Source organism: Nyctibius grandis, chromosome 3 (genome assembly GCF_013368605.1).
Source record: "Nyctibius grandis isolate bNycGra1 chromosome 3, bNycGra1.pri, whole genome shotgun sequence".
Taxonomy (NCBI): domain Eukaryota; kingdom Metazoa; phylum Chordata; class Aves; order Nyctibiiformes; family Nyctibiidae; genus Nyctibius; species Nyctibius grandis.
In genome coordinates this window covers 37,642,324-37,668,613 of record NC_090660.1, presented here as the reverse complement: position 1 = coordinate 37,668,613, position 26,290 = coordinate 37,642,324, and the positions used below count along the sequence as shown (strand labels likewise).

The window sequence follows — 26,290 nt, the reverse complement described above, 5'->3', positions numbered from 1 at the left end:
GCGAGAGTTCAGACTACTTTAGCCTGACATTTTACGCTTACAGTAACATACAGGAAATGCCAACTATTGGTTGTATTTTCTTCTTTTTTTTTCAATAGGGTTCACATGCCCATGTTTATTTAGAAAATGGTTAGTTTGTAGATCCCAGCAGATTAAATGAATTGTACAGCTGCTCTACGTTGACTCTGAAGTTCATCTTAGTAAATTAAATCTGATACAGTTGGCAGAATACTCTGGAGTGAACTTGGTTACAGGGCTGTCAGTCTTTCTCCCATGCCCAGTCTTTCTTCCTTGGTAAGGGTCAGAACTGTGTACTCATATGTGTGCATGTCAGTGTGGTTTTGTATCTCTGACTGTACTAGGTACAGGTCACTTTGTTCTAGTGGTTAGCATGCCGTTAGAGGACTTAATCAATCCTTTCCTCACCACAGTGCTGGGCAAATCTGGAAACACCCTTTGCCATGACCACTGCATTGGAATATTGTCAAAGTGGGTGGTGTCTTGTTTTGGGCGGTTGACTGTCTGCTCCCTGTCAGGGAAGCTATCAAAGACATTCACCAGGGAAACTGGCATTTGTGTTGGCACTAGATGTCAGCAGTCCCTAAAGTAACCCTTGCAGACTGAAATTCTCAAATGTGCTTCTTAGCAAATGTTTTGGGTCCCAGGCTCCAAGATGCTTGGCTTCCACAGTGCTATTGAATATCAGCTGTGGAGGCGAAAAAGCATCTACATTTTGTCAAGTTCAACTGATGGGGCAATTTCTCTTCTAGCAAAGGAAAGGGTTAAGTTTGCCTATAATATGGGAATAACTATAAATGAGAAAAACACAGTTCTGTTTTTTGAGGTGCGTATAATTTCTATTTTTTGAATGTTTCAGCTATTTTTTCCTTTCTATTTTTCTTCCCTTTCTTTTTTTTCTTCCCTTTTCTCTTAGAGCAGGCTTGAAGGTTTCTAAAACTTGCCAAGCATAAAAAAAACCCACCTGAAAAAGCCCTTAAGTATTCTTTCTGCTGTTTATAATAGTCCTTTCATTATTTGGTAGCATGGCTTATAAATCATATAGCCAGGTACTGACTGTAAACACATCTTGCCAAAACCACAGTTTTTGGTTTGTTTTCACAACTTGGTAGAGATCAACTGTGTAGAGACCACATGTGGCCTATTTAAAAACATGATGGGTAGGGGCAGGGAAAGTCTGAGATGTTGATAGTGTTTTCTTTTCCACCTTTCTTTTTCCCTTGCACACCCACCCTCAGTTTTGGGAGAACCTGCTGTGAGGTACCTTTCTTGTAAAGGCTTAGGAGCTTGTTTAGATTTATATGCATGAACTGCAGCCCCAGGCAGTAAGCTGGTGCTACCCTTGAGCCTAATGAATATACATAATGTTAGTTAGTTTTTGGTATTTATATGTATTATTTGAACACAATGATATTTCTTTTCCTACCACTTCTGAAAGGAATGATTGTTATGAACTGTCCAGCAAAATTTTAACTGTGCTCTGTATAATAAAGCAAGAAGGTGAAGAAGCTGCGTATGTTGAGGAGCCATCTCTTGTGAAAGTGTCATCTTGAAGCATGTCAGAGGAGTGGTACTCTGTTGGTAGGGAGAGATATGATGTGCTCTGAAAAACCTCTTTTCACAAGTGAATCTTGAAAAGTTGGATTTCTGAATAGCATTTTTGTTAATGGAATTTCTCATAAATAACTTTTGTATTAAGACAGGAAAAGTGAACTAAAGGTGAAGCATTTTTAGCATCCACAGCTCTAGTCTTCTGGATAGCTTAGATTTAATGGATTTCCTTAAATTTACAGCGTAGGAAATGTTGCGGGACACATTGAAAACGCTTTTAATCCGTGTGTGGCAGTGATGATTTTGATGGTCAGTTACCCTCTGCCCCAGGATTCTAGTTATAAGTTCATACTTCTGTCCCTTCGAAAGGGGTGGTCTTGCCAAACACCAGGCTTCTGTTTCATGTGATTTAGCAGTCTGTGTGTGTTAATGCCAAACATATCTACATGGATACATGTCACAGTAGGGGATTCCAGAAGAAACAGAACTGGTACGCTGTTCTGGTCCTTTGGGTTCAGGACTAGGAGTAACGCAGTCTGTCAGGTTTGTGCTCACTTGTGTTCACTTAGGAAAAAAAGACAGGATGTAGTTTATTTGCTTGGGTAAATGACGGCTTCCTTAGTGAAGGGAAGGGGTGGCTGAGTTTGCTCTGAGGTGGGTTATAGTATTACACATGCAATTAGTTGGTTTTGGGTTTTTTTGATTTTGTATCTGTTCGACAAAGACTGTCTCCGTGCTAAATGAAAGGCAGTTATACTTTCTTCATTCTGCCAAACTCTGCACGTTGTGGGATATTTCCTCTTGCGTACTGTGGAGTATACAGTAAAGCCACGTGGAATTAATTTTGATTCTGCAAACTGGAATCAAAATGACATTTTCATAATTCCTCACCTGCCTCCGTGTTGTCCTTTTTATTGTTTAGAAAACCATTTCAAATGAACAGACAGATAGAGAAAACACTGTGATGTTCATAACAGCAAACACAGTTTGACTTTTAGCGATGCATTTAATGCCTTGTGTTGCTTCATTTTTCAAGTCCAACACTATTCTGCGGGGCTTTTGTGGCAGGTTCATTTTCCTTCACCAGCCTGCATTGCCACTGAGGAGGAAGAGGTAGAAATAATGAACTGTGGTCATAAGGTCACTTCAGCCAGCTTCATTCAGTGCAGCCCTGTTTTAAAAATTTGCAAAAGTGCCATGTGAATGTTTGGTCAATGTTTTTAAGGATTTCTTATTTTAAGAAAAACTAATGAAAATCCTTATTTCCAAATGAAAAATTTATTTTTAAATGTTAAAGGGAAGTGGTGAGATAATTAGGACTTATTTTTGGTCATAACCCTGAAATAAACTGGAAAATAGGAAGCTGTTTGAATTGGATTCGTAGTTTCATCAAACAGCTTTAAATAGCTCAAAAAAACCCCAAACAAACAACAAAAAACCCACAACAAAACAAACCCTAACAAACTTTGCCGTGTGATTTCCAAGTGGAAGAGAGCAGCCTGGAAAAAAACACCACTTTGAAATGGCAAAGGGAGAGAGTAGAGCTACAACTAGAAAATGAAAGAGTTGAAACATGCCGTTTGGTAGGTCCTACCCTGTTAAAAACTGCAAACTTTTGGAAGGCTGACAGGGCATATATCAAAAGAAGTAACTTGCTTATTCTACTCAGTCTTCACTGTTACGTTTACCATGGGATCATTCACATGAAGCAGGTAGGAAACGTGTTCGCTGCTGGATGTCGAGTTGTTGAGGCAGTGTTTCAAGGAAGGCTGAGTCGTTCCGACAGTTTTGCTACTCGTGAGGAGCTGTACCTGCTTATCCCACTCCTGACACATGCTTCAGTTGCCCTGTTGTTGGTGCCTGTCTTACCTCTGTGAACCTGTTTAGCTGTAACTGGATTAGACTATAAACTCTTGGGTTTTTTTCTGTATAAGATTTTTATCAGCTGAGGGAGCTTGAGCTGGTTGGATGAACGTTGAAGCTGGTGTGCAGAAGAGGTGGGACTGCCTGGCTGGCAGTGGGAGAGAATGAACTGCTGCTTTCCGTAGCAGTGAGCTATTGCATGAGCTCATCTGTAAAACCTCTGCCTTAGAGATTAACTTGCTGATAGGAGAAAAGGGAGTGAACTGTGTAAATAAAGAATTTTACTCTTCAATATAAATCAACGTAAATGTTGTCAGGAGTTGAGTAGTAAGAGTTTGTTCTCATTGAGAAGTGATGCCAAAGCCAAAAGAGTGTCTCAGATTTTCAGATTCTCTCAACTTCAACTGGAATTGGTGATATGATCATCCTGATAAATCCTAGACTTTCCAACTCTGAAATTTAAAAGAAAAATCAAAACACTGAAGCAGATGCTTGAGCTTAACATAAAAGCTATGTCTTTCTGTGGTGTGATTTTGCCTCCAGTTGGCAGTTTAAAGAGAACTGAAAACCTTCAGACTCGCCTAGACATCTCTAAATCTGGCCTTTTAAATTTACTGCTGAAACCCAAAAGTGGATGCTGGAGTCCAAGAAGTTGCCCTGCCATCTTACAGCTATTTATTCAGGGAAGCAGGCAGTTTTACTTTTTATGTCTAAAGGCAAAACAACATTTTGTTCAATTTGCGAGGGGTGCTACAAAGTGCAAAGGAGATGTGAGAAATGAGGTTTTTGCTGTCTGTTCAGACAATGACAATAATTGAGGGAAGGAAGAAGGAGGAAAGCTTACAGGATTAAACCATCCTAAAATTCTGATAAATGGGAGTTGTGCACGTCTGTGAATATTAATTATGATTGAAGAGGCATTTAAAATCTCAGAGTACATGGTGAAAGTTAAGCATCTGCAACTGGCTTCAGCTTGATCAATAAATAGTTTATGGTAGCTAATGCATTCTGCAGTATCTGAAGTGTGTGTATTAGTTACCTGGTTAGCTGTATACTCTTAGAAATCAAATTTGTAGGCATTTTGGTTCAGCATGGAATTTGTATCCATTCTAGTTCCAGTGCAATAATTACGGTAGCTTGATTTTAATGGAAGTAGACAGTATCTTTTATTCTTAATTTCCATGGTATCAGTTGTTGAGATGGACAAGTAATAGTAAAGAGACTATTAATACTCTCATGCTTTTGTAGCCAAAACCTTTGGAGACCATTCAGAAAAACAGTGGGAAAGGTTGTATAACATGCATTTAAAGGCTTAAGCGGGGGGGGGGCGGAAAGTAGGCTGTTGCCAAGTTAGTATGGGATGAAATCCTGGTCCATGTCAATTTAAGTTAATTTGCTTTGTGAGTTGCTTTCAGCTATGAATTGTTGGAAGAGGCTACCCAAGTAAGTTAGAGAAGTAGCCTACCCTAGTTCCCTTGCAGTGTAGTTCTTGCAGCGTAGGGAAGTTCTTGGCCATAATGTTAACTGATAAATATCTGATTGCTCCGTGGTGTCAATGAAATTAAACCTCTTGCACCAGTCAATTGACTACACAGTTCTTCTTTTCAGGGCTTCAGGATTGTTATTGTTTGATCTCTGAAACAAGATGACTTGTTAATTTTAAAATAAGCTATTTCTCTCTATTGAATAGAAACAAGAAATACTTTTACTTGGGTCATTTCTTAAGCTTTTACAACTGAGAATTGATGTGTTATTATAACTTAGAACACAAAAAAAATACTGAATCCTAAATCCTGAAATGCTAGCTTTTATTTCAGCTACACGCATGGCTAAAAGCAGTGCAACATGTTTTGCTTTGTTGGCTGTTAAACAAAGGCTTGTGCTCTGTTAGCCTTCTACTTTTGGCATGTTTTTAATCAGAATTTAATTTATTGAACTTACTGAGTCTCCTATTTGTAATTTATCGTTACATTTAAAAGCTAATGAGAAAAATTGCCTTGATGCTGGAATATTTAGCATACAAAGATGCTGTGTGGCTGAGTGGAGTAGCATCTTCACACTGAGTTATATCTTGCAATTGCAGTTGTGCTGTAATGTGCCTTGTGAGTGCACTTATGTTACGAACCTATACTGTTAAAGGAGTGCTGCTGTGTGTTTCAGATCAAAATTTTTTGTTTGTTTATGACTTTAGTCTTCATGGCTCAGGGGTGTGTTAGTTTTAGACATTTGTCTTGAGTCCATGTTTGGCCATAAGCATGACGCAGCTCTATTGATGCAAAACTAGAAATAGATAGCAGTGAAAAGTTGGACTGATGAGCTTTGATGAGAAAGCTTAGTATGAAAAGGGTATACATTTCTTCATGGTTTTTTAAGCGATTTAAAATCACCTTGTGTGTATGAGCGTTCCCTCTGAAGCTAACAGGGCCCATCACTGACTGTCTGCTGAATTCAGTGCAGTTAAGATTTCATCTACACCAGTTAGGTACATGGGAGTAGGCACATGAACCTGCTTTTCACAGGGACTGTTGCCTGTTGGACGTGAGTCATATAGCGCAGAGTAGAAAGGTGAAAGCTCTTTCGGTGTGTTCTGTCTAGTTGCTTGTTCTGTGTCTCTGCCAGTGCATTCTTTCTTCTTACAGCGATGTTTGATTCAGCCAAGGCTGTTAATAGGAGTTCTGTTTAAACTTCATTGGGATTTATGAGATTTATAAGTGTGAATTTAAGTGGTTATGGATGGGAGTGTTTGTTGAATTTGGGCCAGGAATGTATTTTTTTAATTATTTTTTTTACTTCTTATTTTTTTTTTTAAGAATGCAACACTGAGTTTTTATTTGTACAGGTTTTCAAACCTCTCTTATTTCACGTCTTCTGCATAGCAGCTTTTTACCTCCTGTTGCCTCTTCTGTTCTCTGCTTTCTTCTTTTCAGCATTTTCAAGCTCAAATTCTTCATCTCAAGATTCTTACTTAGAATTCTGTATTGTGATTTATCTGATGAGCAGAGTTGTAGAAGGCAGGTAGAAGCAGCAAAACCAAAATGACCACATCTGCCTCTTACTACATTGTCACGGACATTTTCCTGTCTCTTTAGTGTTTTTAGTTAAATATCTGATAAAATTACGTGTCACAAGTCATTTAAAGGCATGGCTGTTTTGTGGACCAACACTGCTGAGGAACAGCAGTTTTTGTTGTGCTTCCTAATGGCTCTCTTTGGCTTCAAAGCTTCTTTGTCTCTTTGGACTGGAACACAGGGGCTGGCAAGCTGCTCTGTGCTGGCAGGAGTGATGCTCTGCTGGCTCTGGCTCCCTGTTTCATTTAGGTTCTCACTTTTCAATAGTAGGTCCAGAGTAATTGCTTGGTCTCAGCTGCAAAAACATCTTCCTTCAGGGTTTGTGTCCAGAAAAGCGTGTGTACCCCCCTCACGTTAGAACCATACTGAAGGCAGACCAAAGGCATGTCTAGCCCGTCCTTACACTTCGCACAAACTTTGCATTTCTCTTAAATGGAGCAAAACCTCCTGTAATTAATGGGCAGTTCTGAAACGTAGGCTTCTTAAAGAATTACAACCTGACTTCATTTCTCTCGATATGGCGGGGGGGGGGGGGGGGGGGGGGGGGGGGAGGTGTATACACACACATCAAAATATAGCTCCATTGAACTCGTGTATATATACATACCTGTGTGTATCTTTTTCTTAAAGATATGGACGTTGGTAGTTGGTTACCTGCTGGTGGTTTCATTCAAGTGGAATATAAGCACTGAACGTTACTTAAAAGCAATCTCTGTCCCTGTCTGGATTATGCTGCTCTTTCACTTAGGTGAGTAACAAGAAGTTATTATTCTAATGTGCCTGCTGGGATTCTGTTGTCTTGCAAACAAAGCTAGTCACTTGCTCTTCTGCTAAATCTTTATAGTGGAGTCTTAGCTGAGATGCAGGCTGTTTTCTCTGCTCAGTAATTCTGGCTGCATGTGGCCAGCCGGGGGCGTTGGAGGAGGGAATGGGAAGGCATCAAGATGCTGAGCAACACGTGTCTTCCACTCCTGCCCAGTTTGTACTGCCCATGGTTTTCCCTTATTTGGCTCCCAGACCTGGTGCTGACTCCATGACGGTGGGGAAGGGCTGGGGTCACAGGTGGGTGGATTTAGAGTTTCATTTGTGGTGATTTTTGATATGATTATTTTCTTGAGAGCTTGCCATTAACCAAGGCTGAAGCTGTAAAATGCATTTCATAAAATTTTTTTTTTGCTTCTGTTACTACTATCAGTAGTCAATGAGCATGTCAATATGATAGCAACAATATCAAATTTGCCAGTGATCTATATAATCTGTTAATACAAACATAAGTTTATAGTAATCTATTAGTATTAAATTTATTTTACATATTTAGTATAAAAATTATCAGATTATATTACCATATCAGAGTTTATAGTGGAAGTATCATGCAAATAATAGAAGATTCATGATGGAAGGTTTCACAGTGTAATTCATGATTTACTTTGCTTTAGCAGCAGGTTTCAAGGGTTGTTCTGACCGTGTGGAGACACTTTCCTGAGGCTTTAGGCTACACATAATGGCTTTGCATTTGCTTACATTTTGACAGTCTTGTATTTGCTGGAAGTACTAGCTGAAAAGCCAAAACCCAAGAAGGCACTGCTTGATGCCACTCTATGGAGATCTAACATAAAGAAAGATTTTTTGGGGGGAACTTGATGTGCGTGCCTCTGGTATCTAAAATGTTTTTATTCTGTGTGTATTTTCATGTAGTTTTGCATGTTGTTTTAAAAATTGTTCACTATGTCAGCATAGTTTAAAGTCACTGAAGTTAGGAACAGTCACAACCTGGTTTATTCATTGAGAAGCTTGTTCACCTGTTTTTTCTATTCTTCCTTTCCGTGAATGTAGAAAGCCTGTTTGCTTTTATGACTCTTCTTAGTTTCTTCCCAGATTATTCTTGGTTGATATGGTGCCTTTCTTGGTTTTGCTAGATGTAGAGTTTATTAATGGCATAATTTTTCTTGTAAAAAAAACCTGTATCTTTCAGCTTCTGTGGCAGGTTCCTGGAGAATTGCTGTGTTTCTGGTTATAGTTGTTCTGATGACTGTAGGCATGTTGCACGAACAGCAGAATGGAAAGGAGTCTTCTGGTAAGGAACGAGTCACTATTTCTTTTGTTGTTGGAGGCAAAAGTTCTGTAAAGTCAGGTGAAAGAATCTGGGCCATATTACTGTAAATTTTCAATATCATATGAATTGCAACAATTTACTGTAAGATTCTTAGTATGTTTGTTTCAAAGTGGTTTACACGTGTTGAAGTGAATCTTTGATTCTTTACAGAAAATCATTGCAATGGACTGATGTTTCTTTACCATAGCAGAATAACAACTCTCGTTATCAAGCCTGACTGCTCAAGTTTACAGAATCCTTTATGTAGTTTCAAGCATAAAGAAAGCCCAGAAAATTTGGAATCAGAGGCTAATTTTGAAAGAAATGAGCAATATGGGTTTAGTAGCTCCTGTAATATTGAGTATGAGAGAAACTGAGACCACTCCATCCAGCGAGTTTCTTATATCCAGTCATTCGTTTTTAAAATATGGGTTTCTTAAAAGTATGGTTGTGTTTAGACTTTAAGAAAAACAGGTTTTGCCTGTTGTGAGTCAATTTTGCATAAAAGCAGATGTCAAGTGTTCCTTTCTAGTACTAGCTGTGTGATGGTTTTGGGAGACTTTTTTCCTGTCTTGCTGTTCTAGTTTTCTTGAACATCATCATAATCTTGGTTAGCAAAATAAATTATCTGGCATAGAGGTTTTTAGATTAATCAGGTTGCGAGCAACTGTGAATGACTTGATTGGTAACAGTTCATTAGCGAGGAAGGTGCTAAGCAAATAGTAGTTTTGTGTTTTAGCTCCAGGTGTATTGTAGTACTGAAACTAATAGCACCCATTCCTGTTTGATCGTATTGACTGCATATAGTACATATTAAAAACCGACAGTGTCTATCCGTGGAATTTCTGTTGCTTGACAGCTTTGGTGGATACTGAGCAACAAATAAAACATTTTAAGACTTTTCTTTATTTACATACACATATATATTTTACAGGGGCAGAGCTTCCTGGTCAGATGATTTCCATTGCTGCTTCAACAATTGCCATGGCAATTTCAATGACAGAAGATGAGTCCAATAGTGAATGTTCCTCACAACCCTCAGGTGACTGACTACTCTGTAAGAAAACATTTGAATTTGCTCTAAAGGCATGAAATTGGAGGGAATTAAGAATGAATTTCAAAATAGTCCCTTTCCTCTTCATCCTGTCCCAAATAGCACATTTATGCTTACCTTGTGAAACAAGTTTGTCTGTTTTTAAAAATGTTAAGAAGACAATAATATAAAAGCTGTCTTTCAAGTGATAGTTTACGTGGCTGTCTGTACATTTAGAAGGCCTGACTAGGAAGAAATTTTTTTTCCGTAATGAGGGCGTGGTTTCTTTCTATTCTTTATTATTAACTTTTTTATTTTCCCTAGCCTTCTTTTGGTTTGTTGGCAGTTAGGAGATATAACTAGGTTTCTGGACCAGGTACAGATAGACTGCAATTTTTGTGTACATCACAGTGACAAAAAAACCTTTGTTCTCTGTTTAACTATGGCATGCTCAAAGTCTTTCGTCTAGTGTGTTTAGTTGACATTGTAGCTTGAGTCACAATACTTTCACTTGCAATAACATAACTAGAAATTTGTAAGAAATGGCTTGAAAGAGTTGCAAAGAGGGTGTTTAGATGTCCATCACTGGTTTTGAGCTTTACCGTCATTTTTCCAGGTAGACCTTTGATGGAATGTGATACTAGAAAAATAAGCTATTATAGAGGTCTCTGGAAACTGAAAGGTTTCATCCATTTCCTGCAAGTAGACAAACCGGGTCGTTCATCTTGACAGAATGTGAACTTCCAAAACTTCAGTTTGAAATTGGCTGTGTCTAAGAGTTGTCTACTTCAAGACAGTATGTTCTTAATATTGTCTGTAATATGTAAATCGTGCTTCAGAGGAGGAAACATAGTGATTGTGCAGGAGAGAATGCTTTGAGCATGTGGCTTTAAAAACTTCTACTTTAAAAAGGCTACCATTCGTGAAGCTAAAAAAGTTACTTCAGCCACCAGGTGAAACGGTGTAGAACAAGCTCTTCAGAAATCTTTCAGTGAAATGTCAACACGCTTCCTGATTTTAAATATGTCAGTGGAAGCTGTAGTTGCAAACATGCTTCTTTTTCCAATATAAAAAGGGCAGCCTTAGACAACTTATTCTTTTCTTATCTTTGTTTCTAGATTTTATATGACTAATCATAAAAATAAATATAGAACCCAATGGACATATGTCCTGAAGCTCGAGAACGGAGCATCATGGTGACAGTCCTCTTATATTGCTGTCTCTGGTCTTTAATTTTGGAATGAGATAATTTTTTTAGTTGGATTTTGAACATCCGGTCAAGCAACAGTCTCCCGCAAATGTGCTATGTAAGTGATAGTGTTCTTGTTTGTTGTTTCTTTTTTTTTTAAATACACACCACAGAATCACAGATTGGTTGGGGTTGGAAGGGACCTCTGGAGATCATCAACCCCCTGCCGAAGCAGGTTCACCTAGAGCAGGTTGCACAGAGTCGTGTCCAGGCGGGTTTTGAATATCTCCAGAGGAGGAGACTCCACATCCTCCCTGGGCAGCCTGTTCCAGTGCTCTCTCACCCTCAAAGTAAAGAAGTTTTTCCTCATCTTGAGATGGAACTTTCCATGTTTCAGTTTGTGCCCGTTGCCCCTTGTCCTGTTGCTGGGCACCACTGAGAAGAGTCTGGCCCCATCCTCTTGACACCCGCCCCTAAGGTATTTGTAAGTATTGATAAGATCCCCCCTCAATCTTCTCTTCTCCAGGCTAAACAGACCCAGCTCCCTCAGCCTCTCCTCATAAGAGAGATGCTTCAGTCCTCTGATCATCTTTGAAGCCCTCCACTGGACTCTGTCCAGTAGTTCATTGTCTTTCTTGAACGGGTGGCCCAGAACTGGACAAAGTACTCAACACCAGTTCTAATTTTCTTCTTGTCTTTAAGACAGGTTTTTTTTCTGTTTTCAGGTTGTAACCTCTCTTGGCCAAAAGAAAACTACAGTGGTTTTACCAATATGTCTTTTATAGCGAATGTTTTTTGACTTATTTTCTTGAGACAGTTAACCAGATGCAAATTCTGTTGTTTTTCTTCAACAGCAGGAGAACAACAAATATGGAGTTTCGTGTTTACTTCTAACAATAGTTCAAATAGTTTTCCAACAGTCTGTTGGGAAGTAGCATTCTATTTCATGATATGTGCTAAGCATCCTTTTGGTTGTCTTTGGTTTGGATCTTCTGTGTGAACAGTGATTAAAATATCACAGAATCACAGAATCAACCAGGTTGGAAGAGACCTCAGGGATCATCGAGTCCAACCGTTGCCCTTACACCACCCTGTCAACTAGACCATGGCACTAAGTGCCATGTCCAGTCTTTTCTTAAACACATCCAGAGATGGTGACTCCATCACCTCCCTGGGCAGCCCATTCCAATGTCTAATAACCCTTTCTGTAAAGAAATTCTTCCTAATGTCCAACCTGAACCTCCCCTGGCCAAGCTTGAGGCTGTGCCCTCTTGTCCTATCTCTAGTTGCCCGGGAGAAGAGGCCAACTCCCACTTCACTACAACCTCCCTTCAGGTAGTTGTAGACTGCAATAAGGTCACCTCTGAGCCTCCTCTTCTCCGGGCTAAACAACCCCAGCTCCCTCAGCCGTTCCTCGTAGGTCAGACCCTCCAGACCCTTCACCAGCTTGGTCGCCCTCCTCTGGACTCGCTCCAACACCTCAACATCTTTCTTGAAGTGCGGGGCCCAGAACTGGACACAGTACTCAAGGTGTGGCCTCACCAGTGCCGAGTAGAGAGGGACGATCACGTCCCTAGACCGGCTGGCTACACTATTCTTAATAGAGGCCAGGATGCCGTTGGCCTTCTTGGCCACCTGGGCACACTGCTGGCTCATGTTTAGCCGGCTGTCGATCAGCACCCCCAGGTCTCTTTCTGCCGGGCTGCTTTCTAACCACTCTTCCCCTGGCCTGTAGAGCTGCATGGAGTTGTTGTGGCCGAGTGTAAGACCCGGCACTTGTTCTTGTTGAACCTCATTCTTGTACAGCAAAAGGTTTTACCTGCAGGGTTAAGAAATGCAACTCTTTTGGTTTTCCTCTGCAGAGATTTTTGGATATTTGTTATATTGCTTTGGAACTTGTAACACACATCTATTTTATGAGAAATGTAAGATTTTGAAAGTTTTCACGTCTTCAGCCAGGTGGATAGCAGACTTCAGGAGGAGATCTTCCTAGTATCTATTCTAAATATGGCAGTGGTTGTCAAGGTTGATTAATTGTCAGTAGCAATGACAATACTTATACTGTATTAAATCAATTATAGAACAATCAATGCTTTGTGTTTTTACTGCTCTCCTTGTGCTTAAATTTGCTCATGAAAAAAACAGGAGGGGAAATAAGCAGTATTGATTTTATAGGTTTTCTGAACACTCATATTTTTCCTTGTTTTGTTGTTGAATGCTGGTATTTAGTGTTGGGGATGAGGAGTTTAATTATACCAGTGCAGGTGGTCCAAGAATTTCCAGAGTGTTCAGCAAATGAGAAGTCCACAACTTAAGAAGCGGATACCACTGCAGTATTTCGTTAGCTACTTTGTAGGCAAGATTCTATTGTCTTCTTGGCTTTAAATATGATGGGTACTGAAATCCTTAAACATAGTCATGCCTCTTGCTCTCCCTTCCCTGCCCAACCTTCTTTGTTTCCTTAAAAAAAGAAGAAAAATTTCTTTCTCTTGAAATTACAGAAAGGTGTGGTTATTCATGAAGGGGTACCTTCATCCTGGTGTTCTGAAAAATTTTTTCGTTAATAGTAGCAAGATCACTGTTTCATCTAACTCTGAAGATTTTATTCTAATACCCTGCTCCATGGAGATACAGACACTTGCCTTCCTGTTTATGCTGCTGTTCCTTTTCCTTTTATTGAAGGAAGGGAGGAGAATAATTCAAAATGCTAAGCCAGCAAGAAGTTGACTTGACAGAGAACATAATATGTAAAAAGAACATGTCTTAAGACAGACTGGAAAATGGATTTTTTTTTTTGTTGTTTTTATTGTATTCAAATAGATACCATACATTCTGATTTTACTAGAATTCTTTACTGGGTATTATGTTAGCCATTTGGGAAAGACTGTCATACTTTCATGAGCTAGAAGATAGAAAGGTGTTTTTCAGGTTTCACCTCTAAAAATATCATGAAACACACTAAATGGGATTTTACAGAACCTGAAGTTACGCTAAATCAGTATTCTGATAGTCCTTTCTTTCCTACTTGTGTTGACAAGGCACTCATGCCTTAGTTTGCAGAGCATATCTTGCCTACAAAATGTGACTTCTTTTGATTTGCAAAGTTTGGGGTTTTTTTGGGTGGATCAGCTTTGTGAACTGACTTATGATACAGTCATCTGGCAGTTCTGATGCTAAGGAGTCTGTTTGTCATGGGGAGAATACTGGGTCATTGGCAGTGCCAGTTTAGTTTGGCTTAAAGTGCTGCAGATCTGAAAAAGGTTTCTTGTCTTGGGATCCCCTAGGAGTTTTTAGTCTTTTTTTTTTTTATTTTTTTTTTCCTGTCAGCTCTATCTCATCTGTCTTTTGCATTCTGTGTGCAGTCTGCTTAAGTTAATAGGGAAATTGTAAGAGAATGAGGCAGTTTAATTGGTACTACTTTTAACCTCAAGTAACAGCAACAGTAACGTTTTCTTCATTGCAAAAATGTTGATCAAATTTTTCATTACCAAAAGAAGAAATATTATTTTTTCTTTCATAAAAATGACTCTACTAAGGGCTATTGGGTCAAAAAGTGTCAGGTAAGTTTAATCTTGAGGCATAGGCTTCAGCATATTAAATTGCTTTGTTTTTTTCTGTTTTGGCTTTTAGCATACACTTCCCTTTGATAAATATTTGGCTTTCTGCTTGTTGTTGTGTTCCTTCTTATGTTTATTATATTAACTTTGAAGAAAAAAAGTAAAATCAAAAGTGTTGAGTAAGTTGAATTGATAGGGAAGAATTCTCAGTTATGGATATACTGCTTTCAAATTTGTGTTCCTTTAGTGCATCGTAAGCCAGATCCATTTGTTTCTATTAGTACTCTTCTGCTTCGTTAAAAATAGACTGAGAAGTACAGGGGGATGATAGACCCTCTATTTCTTATGACAAAAACACTTTGTCTTTTTAGGAAAGCTTCTGTTTACAGGTAACTATCTCTCCCCAAATGAAAAATTAACTCGTGTCTTTTTTTCCAAAACATAGTTTGTATGATAGGGCTGGCCTTCATCCCTGTGAGACATGAACTGATTTGCCAAGAAGCACTCCATCTGAAGCTTCTGCTGTGTTTAGCTGCTTGCAGAGTTCCTTCTTTCAGGTTACATGCTGTAATTCCTTTGGGAATATTCTGAAGTTCCACCAAATACGTTACCAGCAACCAGCTGATGTTTCTGTCATTATCCCAGTGTCTATCAATTGGGGGAATCAGTAGATCTGCCTTATTGTATTAGTGTGGTGGGGAAGTGTTTATAAGCTCTAAAAATAGTTCCCCTTATTTGTAGAACACCAGTGCAGATTTCTACAACAAAAGAAGAGTGTTCATCCAGTGTGCGAGGCTGCAGAATTTGTCACTTACCACTACGGTACACATATGACAAATCTGTCTTGTCCTTTTGTACATTCTAGCTGTCATGCTTTAGGCTAGGAATGGCTCTAGTGACCCATTACAGCTAAAACCGCATGTGTGAAACACGAGTTGTTTGACTGATACGCATGTAGTATATTGTAATGCAGTTCTTAAAGCAGTTTTTCTTCATGGGAGGAAAGTGTTTGGTGTTGACGTGACACAAGTCTGGTGAAAGACTTGTGTTCTTTGCTTACCTGCTGCAGTATGTACCAACATAACAAATTGCTTTTTGTTCTTCAGCATAGAGTAATTTTTCAGATTTTCTTGTGTGTGTGTTCTTCCACTATGGCTGCAAACTTTTTTGAAGTAATGGTGTGTGGGAAGTGTGTGCATTTCACCACCAGCATGGAACCTCAGTAAAAGTTAATATTGATGTTCTCAGGAAGAGATTCTACATACAGCGACAGAAGATGTATTTGGTGTCACTGATGCTAGTCTGATACTAGGCAGATGTACCAACTAAAAAGTTAAATAAATAAATAAATGACTGTGTTCTCTATACAAGAATTTTAATTTGGACATATTTTTTCCTGAAATGACTATTTACTGTTTATTTATAAGTGCCTTTAACACATGAGTTCACATTTTCGAATTGAATTTCATGTTTACTAACTAACTGAGAGAATGACAGCATTTCTTACCCATTAATTTATGCTTGCTGTTGTTAGTAAAATATGTTACACAAGCAAGTAATTTAGGATCACAGTATGAGTGCTGTGTTTGTAATGTGAGTGTTCAGGAAAAGAAAAAGTGTAGTAAGAAATTTGTAAGATACAAGCTTCCTCTTCAATGTATGCTGTATTTTTTTGTTTTATTTAAATGAGCTTTGAGCAAATCTAAGATTTCTCTTTAAGTCCTTGAAGTAAAGAGAAATCAAAGATTTCTTTTAAGGCTTTAGGTTTCTTTTAGAAGTGAATTACACTTTGTATTTTTCAGGGTTTTATGGTTATTTGATAAAGAATATATGGCTTGTAATTTACCGGCAGTGACAGGAGGCCTCTTAGAGGCTGTAGTGTCTTTTCTTCTCTCATTCTCCCAGCACTGCTTGGCGTGGTGTTGCATGATGTGGGAGAGCTTACACAGCCCTGTTCTAGCTTTTCAAAATTCAGGTGAGTGCCAAGACTGTCTCTGTCTTTTAGAGAAATTCCAACCAACCAACCAACCGAACCCAACAACCCAAAAAAATGACGACAGCAAAAAAAAAAAAGGACTAGGGAGTCCTAGGAAAAAAAGGACTCATTTGGGACTAGGGAGCATATTCTGTTTTGTGAACATCAATGTGATCGTTTCTACTTCTTTGTTTGCTTTTGTTTGGTTTAGGAGCAGCAGACGGTGATCAGCCTCCACATGCTTCATCCTCTTTCTCCTCCTCTTCATCCTCTTCTGGGAGCAGACAAAGACCTGAGATCGGATCTCTTCTTAGAAAAAAGAAAACTAGTGATATTTACTTTGTTACACTTGTGTGGGCCATTGTCATTGTCCAGATCTGGCTAAATTTCTGGATAGTGCAGCTATTGCCGGTGCCTTTTGCAGGTAATAATCCAATTATTAGAAATGCATGTTAAATGATGACTTTGGATAGCCTTAGGCTTTGTGTTAAATAAAATAGAAGGAAAGGCTTGTAGGCTTTTAGGAGTTTTAATTTATAACTTTTTCAAGATTTTTTGTTAAGAACATCAAGAACGTAAGTGTTGAACATTATTCTTGAACATTATGATGTTCTTGATGAATGGTAGCTTCAAATAAGAAGATTCATGTGCACTGTCTGTTACAACGTAGTGGACAACTCTGTAAAATTGCTTTGTCTGTTGACTGTTGTAGTTACCTGGAATAATTTAGTGCCGTACTTTTCATTGTAAGAATACTTTTGGTTTAGAGTACTTTGTTTTTCTTCCTCTTGATGTCTTGTCTTTCATGTTTTTGCACCTATAGGTAAAGAATATTTTAGCTGTTATTCAGTACTGAAGTACAGCTCATGCTAACTTTTAATTTCCATTAAAAATGGGTTGCTAGGCTCTGTGGACAAGTTGCAAGATAAATTTGATTCTAATTGTAGCTCTGAGGTTAATTAGCTTTGTTGCTTCACATATATCTGCATCTGTTCTCTTATATATCAAGGAAGGAGTTGTTATGATAGCTATCTAAAGAGGTTATTTTAAAATGGAGTGCTACTTTTTCCACTACTCTTTTGGGGAGTGAATAGGGGAGATGTGAACTCTGGAAATACGCATGAGCTACTATGAATCTGAAGGCATTTCCTCCCATCCCTCTACTGTAAGCAAAGTGTGTTTCGTAATTTGCTTGGATTTTCTCTAAACTTCAGTTAAAACACTAATTTTCAGCATTTTTTAATGTATCTAACACTTAAATGTAGCTGTTTTCCCTTTTACCAAGTGTGGTGGGGTGGCCCCAGCTAGCAGCCAAGTACCCACAGAGACACTCACTCTTGTCCTGTCTTCCAGTGGGGGCTCATCCGTGACCTGCAGTCCCTTTGGGGAGGTACCAACTCAGGCATCTCCTCATCTCTGGGCCACAGTCCCTTCAGGAGGTGTACCTGCTCCGGCACGGGTCCTCCATAGGCCATGGTCCCTGAGTGGTGTGCCTGCTCCACAGTGGAGCACTTCTTCTCCCCTGGCCCTTTTATTCCCTCTGTTAGTCTCTCTATTCCCTCTTCCTCTCTATTTACTTCTTCTCTTTGTGTTTCCTCCCCTTCTCCCTCTCTAGTGTTTTCTGCCCTTTCTTAAATATATTTTCACAGAGGCACCACACCTGTGCCTGATGGGCTCAGCTTTGGCCTGTGGTGGGTCCATTGCGGAGCCAGTTGGAACCGAATGTGCCTGGCACAGAGCAGCCCCTGGTCTTTCCTCATGGCGGCCACCCCAGCAGCCACCCTGCTACCAAAACCTTGCGATTTACACCTGATACACAAAGCCATTATAAACTGTGCAGTTGTGCATCTGGAAATCATGACTGTGGGGCCATGCTTACAGGTTTGAGGGGCTGTGAACTCTGAGAAGCACTGTGAAAGGAACAGCTGCATGTTTGGTGGTGACACTGTAGCAGCAGCTAAAGGGTAATGTGATTGTTAGGCATATAAATAGCTGAATACAGGATGAGAGGAGAGAGGAGTTCGATATTTTTTTTTTTTTTTTTTTTTCCCAGCCAAGTGTAGTGCTATGGAAGAAACTGCCCAGTTTTGGCTTCTGGGCATCATGGGAAATGGTGATGGCAGGTTGGGTGTAGCTTGTAAATGCATCATAAAAATTATAAAGGGATTAGAAAATAGATTTACTAGAAAGAGAGCTTATGTGGCTTAATTTATAGAAAAGTGAATGAGTGACTTAACCACTGTTTTAGAAGTACGTACTTGGGTGGGAGGAAAAATGGTTCCAATAGTTTACTGTTAGGCAGACAACAATAACTGGTTTTAAGCTTGAGCCAGACAAATCTAGGTTGAAGTGCACATCTGTAACTGAAATGGATGAATACTCCTGCTGCCAGTCACTAGATCTAAATTAGCTACCTGAACGATAAACTCATGCCAAAATAAAAATTAATTTTGAGAATATTTGTGACCTGTTGCCTTATCAGTGACACTGGGCCATTAAGTGCTTTTTCTTGGCATATAACTGAATATAACTAGATCACCACAAAAATATTATGAAAAGGCAGTATAAAGAGGAACAGAGCCAAATTTAGAACGGTGGATCACATAAAGTGTCAGAAGGTGAATGATGATAACCTGGATTGTTCAAAGAGAGGTAGTAGTAAAAGTATTTAGTAGTGGAAAATAGGAAGACTTATAAAGCAAGTTTCCTTGCAACTTTTCAAGTTTAAGGAGACTAATAACTTCAAGCCCTTTGGAGACCTTAAGGAGCATGCTTCTAGTATGTAAAAAGAAAAAAAAATAAAAAGCACCCCTAAAACCTTAAATAGAAAGGTGTTCATTTCACCAGGGTTCCTTGCGTTGGTAGACAGGACTTACATGAAGCAGCATTTAGATTATTAGAAGTCTCTTGGTACCATTAACATTTTTCCTTGAATGCATTTGTACTTCGGTACAGTGAGATGCTCTTTTAAAATTGCTTAATGTAGAGGGTGGAAAAATTATACCATAATTATACTATAAAATGAAAAGATGAAAAAATGACACTTGAATTCAAACGCTAAGCAATAAACCATGATTGGGAATCCTATTGTCTCTTTTTTAAGATCTTTCATTCACTTCCTTACTTGTTCTGTGCATCGTTTTTTTAGTTCTGTTTCTGTCTTCAGGTGATTTTCTACTTCCTGGACATATTTAGAATTTCTTATTATGCAGCCTTTCTCTTCTTTTGTTCACAACTTTCTAATAACAGCCCTCCTTTAGCTTTTTCTGTCTTGCCTCTTTTTAACCTAATATAATTACAGCTGTGTGACTGTAGCACCTCCTGGCATCACCTAACTGAGTGTACACTCAGTTATTTTAGAAGATGTTCTTTAAAAAATGTTTAAATAATAGCAGAAGGTTAGAATGCCATTTCAGATATGTTGTTCACCTTGTAAAATGCATGCTTGCCCTGTTTTGCTGAGCAACAGTTTGTGTATTTACCATGAGATGCATTTCATCGAACAGAACTTGAGCCTGCAAGTTAGGTACTGGCACTCGCACGGTGTTTCCTCCTTTTTCGTATGTTTGCCACATGACCTTTAGTAGAAACATTATTAGATTAGTCTTATTTCTTCAAGATAATAAATCCCATGCTTGCCACATGGTGGTGCCAGAGGGTCAGCAAATTGTCAGCAAATTGTTGAATGAGCGCTCCGTGAACAAGAACGTGAACTATCACACAAGTGAGCTTACAGGTAATAGGCTCTTGTGGAACTTTGATAAATGCCCTGTGGATATTGAAAGTTAACCTTTTCGGCTATATATGTCATTTTACACATCTCCAAGTAGAAGCATGGTGTGAATTTCTGAGGACGAGGGATTTATTGTGGTGTTGTGAATGTAATGATGAGGAATTCAGTATCAAATATTGCTCTAACGGTGATATAATTGGAGTGCTGGTAGTGTTTTCACTGAAAGTTATTTTACTGTGTAAGTAGAGTTTTTGGCACCTACTGTAACTTTTGATCTACAGGTGACATTCATTGTTACTAAATTCTTGTTTAAAAAAATTAGGGAGAAATTAGGAGAATTGTGTGATTCTGTTGCTAATATTTTCACTTTGGAACCATAGTTTTCAGTATTTGGGGATGCAGTATAGTTTTGTTTGGAGGTTTGTGTATCAGTAGTTCAAGGCAGGACTGGGTTGTGAGACCCTCCCCATCTGTTATTGCAACATATAATAATTATGATCCTTTAAGTTGATACATCTTGTAATGATGTTTTTGTGACTGGTATTTTTGCATCAATACTCCAGTAAAATTAGTTGTAATAGAAATCTTTGTTTATAATGTGAATTAACTGCTCTGTTCTAACGTTAAATTTGCTAGTGGCTTTGGAAGATGACTCGCTTTTCGTCTTTTCAGTGGTGAGAAGATAGGTAAATGGAGTGGTGTAACATTTTGTTAAATAAAAAAAGATATGGCAAATATTTCATGACTGTTAAAGGTGTATTAGCTTCAAAGGAAAGTTTCATATGTATCATGCTTTTTTGCTTTTACATTCCTGATTGTGATGATTCACAAGTTTTGCACGTATACTCAGTAAGTGAGGGAGAGCAGTGCCGTTGCAGAATTGGAACCATAAGCCTAATGCAAAAGTCTCTGGGCTTTATTTCATGGCAAGTAAACGGACATGAGCTTTCATTTCTGTAACTGTAATGGTAGACATTTCTAGTGTTAAGAAGCTCTTTATTTTACAGTGGATATATGTTAGGAGTGTTGGAAAAAAGCTGTGGTAGCAAAATGCTTCTTTTGGGGGTGAAAAAGTTGTAAATATTTTTTCTGTTGTCTGGTTTTGAGGAGCAGTATGGATTTGTCTGAAGCTCTGTGTGGTGATCTTCAAGCCAAGCTAAAAAGCTGATCTCAAAATATTGTTTTTGATGTTTAAAAGCAAGATTAATCAGTAGTCATATTTCAGGTGAAGGTTTAAATGAACAGTTCTTTACTGTGAAATGGTGCATGATCTGCTGTCAGTTCTTAAAGGAAAGATACAGCTTTAGCACTATAGAAGGCTTAAAACTTGAGGCTGAAAATTTTCATTTGTGTAACATACTGTTAAGTTCTGAATGTAGTATTTTACGTGTAGTCATCTGGCATGGTGTTTGTGTAGAGATATGATAAATCCACTGTAGTGGAATCATGGAATGGCACCTGCTTATCCCAGGCCTTGCTCAAGTCTGTTAGCTGCATAATCGGGCAGTGTGCAGGCACCTTTCTTCTGCTGCCATCTAAATTCCATGTGGATAAGCACGGCTGTAAAGCAAATGAGGAGATTAGTACTAAAACCACTTGAAAATTCTGCAAGTGACTTCTAGTGGGAAGTAAAACTCAAGAATCTTTTTCTTTTCCATAGGACTTTCAGAATGGAATAGATGTGTAGTCTTCTGGTGCTCCTCTGAAATCTCTAATACTTATTTCCTTCTTATGGTTACAGTTTGGGCACTTAAAAAACTTGTGGTTCATTTTGGAGTTTTGAACTTCATGGCAAAGCATTGCAGAAGCTGGTGGCAACTTGTTGAACATTTTGTGAAGGAACGCCAAGAAGCTCTTGCTCCAAGGCCCATCAGAGGACTCGGAAGAGTCATGCTAAAGCTTGACAGTAAGGTATTTCTACTTATTTCCTTAAGCAACCTGAAAGTTTGTTTTATTCTCTGTTCACTGTATGCTGAGATGCTTTAATTCTAAAATAAATGTCTGTCACTAATGGACATGTCTCTCATAAAACTGTATCTGTTTTATGGTGTATTTTAAACCATGTCTCTTCTGTCCTTATTCACACTTAAGTACACATTTAAACTTCGTTAAATGATTACATGCAAAGCTTGATAGAAGTCACTTTTTAAATGTTGAGTTATCTTTAGAAGATTCCTTGTCTGAATAAGGCAAACTTCTCATGGTTCAGTCACCTTACTTGATTACAAAGATTTTGAAGTTACACTTAACAAGCTTTAATCTGAAGGATGAGATGTTCCTACTTCTGTTGTGAAAACTCAATTGAAAAAGCAACCCGTTTTCTTCTGTAAGTAGGACCTGAGCTAGTTTGAATGCAGTTGTTTGTGCTGTGTGGAAGTATAGCTGTTGAACACAGTGGCATGGTAGTATAGAAGGGAGGCTTCCCTCTGTAAGAGAAGAAATATGTGGGATAAGGTATTTAGGAAGTGCCATAGAATAAGGTTTGTGTGCTCCCCTCCCTTCTCCCCCACTCAAAATATGCCCACATTTGCATTGCAAATTGCGGAGTTGGAAAGCTCCATAAAATTTATGAAGGCTCCTCCATTCAGAATTGTAAGGTTTGGCTTAACCTGATAGATTATTTTGTTTGTAATAGCTATGCCAGTGTGTAAGAATGCGCTTTCTGTAACTGTGTTGTTGAGTATTCTCTGCTTTAGAAAAAGCCGTTACCTTAGAGTTTCTATAACTGAAGAGCTGAACCCTGTAAGTGTATTTATCAGAGCATCTCTACCTCAGCAGACCCATCTGCGGTTTATAGCTCTGAATTCCTACAGGAAAAGGAAGAGCTTAAGCCCTGGTCTAATGGGTAAATGGATGTCAAAAGGTCGAGAGAAGCGTTAAAATGCCCGTAGGAAATGTCACCATTTCACAGCGTTCATTGAGGAAGAATTTGAAAAAGGAAAAGCCTTTCAGAATACAGCTATGAACCAGATAAAGGGGGTTTCCAAAGGTAGTGGGAAATATTAACATGTGAGCTTACATTATAGAAAGCTTTTCATTAAAAGCTTTTGTTTTGTAAGTTAAAAAGACTCTCTAGACACAATATTGTATGCATTGTATTTCGTGAGTTGTGAAGTTTGATATCCTTGTGTGGCATAACTATATGATATAGTATCCTTCCTAATTCCACTAAGTCTTTTCTTCTTAAAGAAGGTAGGGCTTTTGTCCTAATGTGCAGCAGAACTTCCCACTCTTCAGCTTAAATGTATTTAAGGTCAGTTTATATTCCTGTTGTTCTTGTCTAAGCAAAAGATCAGTGTTGGCACAACTCATTTCTTCATCTCCCCTCTCCCTCCCATTTTTTAGATGACAGTCATATTCCTTCTGAGTCTGTGCTGTGTGTATTAAAGCAATTCAAGCTCTTCTAGCCTTTATAAGACAGACACTTGATACTCTGCATGATTCTGTTGTCCTCGTTTGTGCCTATTCTAATTACAGTTCACCTAGCTTTATCATGGGTGGCTGGAATTACGTGTGATCTTCTGATGCTTGTCACACTAATGCTTTCATATCTTTTAAGTTCTACTGGATATGCTTATTCTGCACATTGTAGGATTGTGGATGCATCTTATCTCTGAGAATTTGGGAAGCAATGCCAGTTGTAGGTAAAATTGGCAACTGTGTAATGTGGCAGCTGTAGGATATTGGCAACTGTGATTTTTGTGGGGACAGGGAAAGTAGAGGGATGGAAATGACATCCTTGCAAGTTTTTTTAGAAAGGATGGATGAGCTGTATTTAAGTTGGATAACCAAACATTTTGGCTTCGGTAGGCGCTGTTGAAGAGGAAGTAAAAATATGCAAACAGAAAATAGAAATTCACGGAGTAAATTGTTAACAGCTTACCTTCTATGTGTGTGTGTGAGAAACAAAGATTGAAGGATCATTTCCCTTGCAATTAGATGTTTAATTTTTTAATATTTTATTTGTACTTGCTTTTCCTGGGAGCTGAAACTTAGTGAGTTTTTTGTTTATTTTGGTTTTGATATGCTGAGTTAATTGGAGGCTGAATCTCAGCATCAGGACCTGTCAGGGCTCTTAGCTAAGTACAGCAAGCCATTGACAAGGTCTGTTTTGTGCAAACATCTAGTTGTACTACTTGATCTTTCTAAAGTAGTATGCCCTATTAGGAAGTAGTTCCAGCTTTGAATAAAAGGTAGTGAGGATGAGGAAGACATCTTACAGTGGCGTGTCTTTTTCTCTCAAATGAAGTTTAGGAGGCTAGTGTAGATGGTCTGGAAAATAACCCATTGGGAGAAACTATGGGAGAGTACTGCTCATGCATGGAAATCTTTGACCTTTACTGATTATGTCTGTTTCTTAAATAAAAGCAATAAGAAAAGAACTGCTCTTCTTTCCCCCTTCTCATCAGCCTCTGGGTATCTTGGAAATGCAGACAAATTGGAACTGAAGAGAAGTTCTGATCAAGAGGAAAGAAAGTAGGGCATTGCTTTTCATTTTCTTTATAAACAGTAGGTTAAGCTGTGCCTGTATGTGCAGGCCTGGTTTAAACGTAGACTGTGGAAATAAGATGTTCTTACTGTATTCTTTAGTCCCTGGTGGTGCATTTGCCCATGGAGCCAACAGATGTAGCAGTTCAGATATGAGAGACTTCCTGGAGGAAAGAGTAGGGGGGTTTCTGTTGTCATCCATCAAGTCATCATAAAATGTAATAGATATGGTATCATGCATGTTCTTATCAATGGTCAGGAACTAATAATTTGCTTCGCTGATAACTTTTTTTTTTTTTTTTAAAGAGACCACTGTTGTCTTTTAATATGGTGACTATAGTTTTATTTTGATTAGAGTTTGCATGGGAGTTCAGCAACATACGTAGCTGCTCATAGCTGTGTGCACTAGACTTATTAATTAGAATGTGCTAGTATTTTGCATGCATGCGTTCTGGTAGACTTCAGAATCATTTAGTAGTTGTATGCTTTTTCTAGGTATAGCGTACTAGAATTTTATGTATGGAGGACTGCAATAGATTGTTTGAACTTTGGGTAAAGTCAAGGTTTGGTTCTTCTGGTACCAAGTTTAGCATGTAGTTAAAGCAAGCACAGAAAACGGGCAGAATCTCTACCAGTGCATATATTATTCTAGGAAATACTTCCATAGACATATATGAACTTATATAAATAGTTTTCCAATAAAATACTGGAAAAGTGGCTGTAGTCTTCTTAATTTTGGATGACTTAAAGATTAGAATTAAGCCGTAGCCTATTTTTAAATGGAGATTGATTACATTTGTAGAACTACTTAAACATTATTATTGGTAGGGTAGTAAGCAGGTAGAACCTCCCAGATTTTGTCTTAAACATTAATTAAAAAATTATTGTTATTTCTGAATGTTATTTCCTAGTTATTGTATTTATCATCCAGCTCCATGGGGCTGAAATTATAGAAAAAAACCCGAAAGACTTGCTTTCACATTCTGCAAAGATCTCAAGCTAACAATAGACCTCTAGCTTTTGTTGTATTGGAGTGCAAAGTGGAGAAATACAGCCATGAGATCTACGTTTTTCCACAATGAACCTGGTGTATGGTGGTTTTTAATATGCAGAAGTAAAGTTAAAGGCAAAAGTATGTTGTTGAATCAGTAAACAACTTTACCTTTTTTCACTGATAAATTATTCCATAGGTGAAGAGGTAAAATAGAAACAAATTCAACAGTGTCAATTTGAGGCTTTTGAAGCTTTGTCATTGCTTTCCATTACTGTGATTCTTTCCATGAGTAGTAAAAGCTAGTAAAACTGGGTGCTTTGTGACATATTTTATTTTAATGTTTCCTGATGTTCATGTTTGTTTGTAAATCTGCTTCTTGCTTCTGATATAACTTAATTAACATTCTAAGATATTTTTAAATTTGAAATGTTTTTACATTTTGTTTTCATTGGGAGCTAATATAATTTCTGGCAACTGGTGAAAACACTAGATCTATTGAGCATTCAGTGATCTTGTTTTCAGGGAGAAACAGACTTCACTTACTTGATCTTAACCTCTTGCACAGATGAATAATAACATTAAAGCTTTTTACTGTTGTGATTATGCTGCTAACTGGTTACTAATGGCTAGAATTAAGAGCCTAGTCCTACACAAACTAGGTTCTAAAATGGGTGTACTTAAGCAGTATGGGTGAGAGTTAGTAGTACCAAAGGAGATACTGACTGTTGA

General features: G+C 38.4%; 1 protein-coding gene across 2 annotated transcripts in view; it reads left to right on the top strand.

The window, feature by feature from the left end:
• Nucleotides 1-26,290, top strand: part of TMEM245 (transmembrane protein 245) — a 95,032-nt gene that overhangs the window by 4,639 nt on the left and 64,103 nt on the right. Inside the window, exons 2-7 of one of the 2 annotated variants that reach the window (XM_068396433.1) lie at nucleotides 7,131-7,248; nucleotides 8,473-8,574; nucleotides 9,527-9,634; nucleotides 15,113-15,193; nucleotides 16,558-16,770; nucleotides 21,821-21,990. In XM_068396433.1, the coding sequence (XP_068252534.1) occupies nucleotides 7,131-7,248; nucleotides 8,473-8,574; nucleotides 9,527-9,634; nucleotides 15,113-15,193; nucleotides 16,558-16,770; nucleotides 21,821-21,990 (792 nt within the window). The remainder of the gene's footprint in view (nucleotides 1-7,130; nucleotides 7,249-8,472; nucleotides 8,575-9,526; nucleotides 9,635-15,112; nucleotides 15,194-16,557; nucleotides 16,771-21,820; nucleotides 21,991-26,290) is intronic. The other variant, XM_068396434.1, reaches the window with a different exon arrangement.